Source organism: Castanea sativa, chromosome 5, assembly GCF_040712315.1.
Source record: "Castanea sativa cultivar Marrone di Chiusa Pesio chromosome 5, ASM4071231v1".
NCBI classification, from domain to species: Eukaryota; Viridiplantae; Streptophyta; class Magnoliopsida; order Fagales; family Fagaceae; genus Castanea; species Castanea sativa.
In genome coordinates this window covers 20380678-20381668 of record NC_134017.1, presented here as the reverse complement: position 1 = coordinate 20381668, position 991 = coordinate 20380678, and the positions used below count along the sequence as shown (strand labels likewise).

General features: G+C 36.3%; 1 protein-coding gene across 1 annotated transcript; it reads right to left on the bottom strand.

Moving 5' to 3' along the window:
- LOC142634888 (uncharacterized) lies at positions 1-342 on the bottom strand. Its single transcript, XM_075809135.1, has one exon. The coding sequence runs from the start codon at positions 340-342 to the stop codon at positions 1-3; it is 342 nt and encodes a 113-aa protein (XP_075665250.1).
- Positions 343-991: the final 649 nt, after the last annotated feature.

The following is a 991-nucleotide window of genomic DNA, read 5'->3' as shown; positions in this document are numbered from 1 at the left end:
TCAACCTATCAATTCTCTCTTCTGAAAAATTCTTGATGGAACTGCAAACCGAGCTGAGAATGAACGACAATGGTTATCTGGGTCAGTCCACATCGAACCATGATCAAAATTCTGCGAGTACGTATAAGGATCATAAGAAGGGACATGCTCTAAACTCGAAGAACGATTGAAGATCTTCTTCTTTTCCTTCTTAAATTTCCTCCATAGGATTCTCCACCTTGATATCTTAGATCCACTCACCACTATATCACATGACGCAATTCTTTCATAGCCATTTTTCACATATTTCAGGCTGGACTTGAAGCTTGTACCTCCTGAATTCCACCAAGTATTGAAGTCCATCGCAAAAAGACAGCAATAAATAATGTAGATCTTAGAACTTGAAGTGGGTTTTTTGTTAGCAAAGAGTGTAAGTGCATGCACTTGCCTATTTATACGAGATTGCAAAATCTAATACTATGCCTCCTAAAATCCTAACTATAAACTATAACAACAGGACAAATTGGGGTGGTGGTAAACTTGTCATTTTACCTTCTTTTCTTTTCTTTTTTTTTTTTTTTTTTTAAAGAATGTGATAAGAATTAAGGCTTAAATTATGCAACATTATGTGGTTGCTTTTTATTGACGCATTGGTTTCATTCTCTAAGCCTTTGTACTTGTACTGGAAGACAATGAAAACGATTGAGGGCCAGTTGATCGATCATTCAATTGGCTATTACTGAGTTAGATTGCTTATGATTTCGACATTTAATTTACACGATGCGGCTCGGAAACTAAAATCATACATATCATAAGGGGATATTTGGAGACTAGCATAGTGAGGGGAGAGAATATCGTTAGTTAGCAAGGTTTTGAAACTATTTAGGAAACTAGCAACTCGAGTCTTTGAAACTCAAGTTTGGTGAAGAAATCGAGCCTCAAAGCCTCGAGATCGATTACTGACATGGAGATATTTTTGCCACATGGAACTCAAGTATTTAAGATTCGAGTT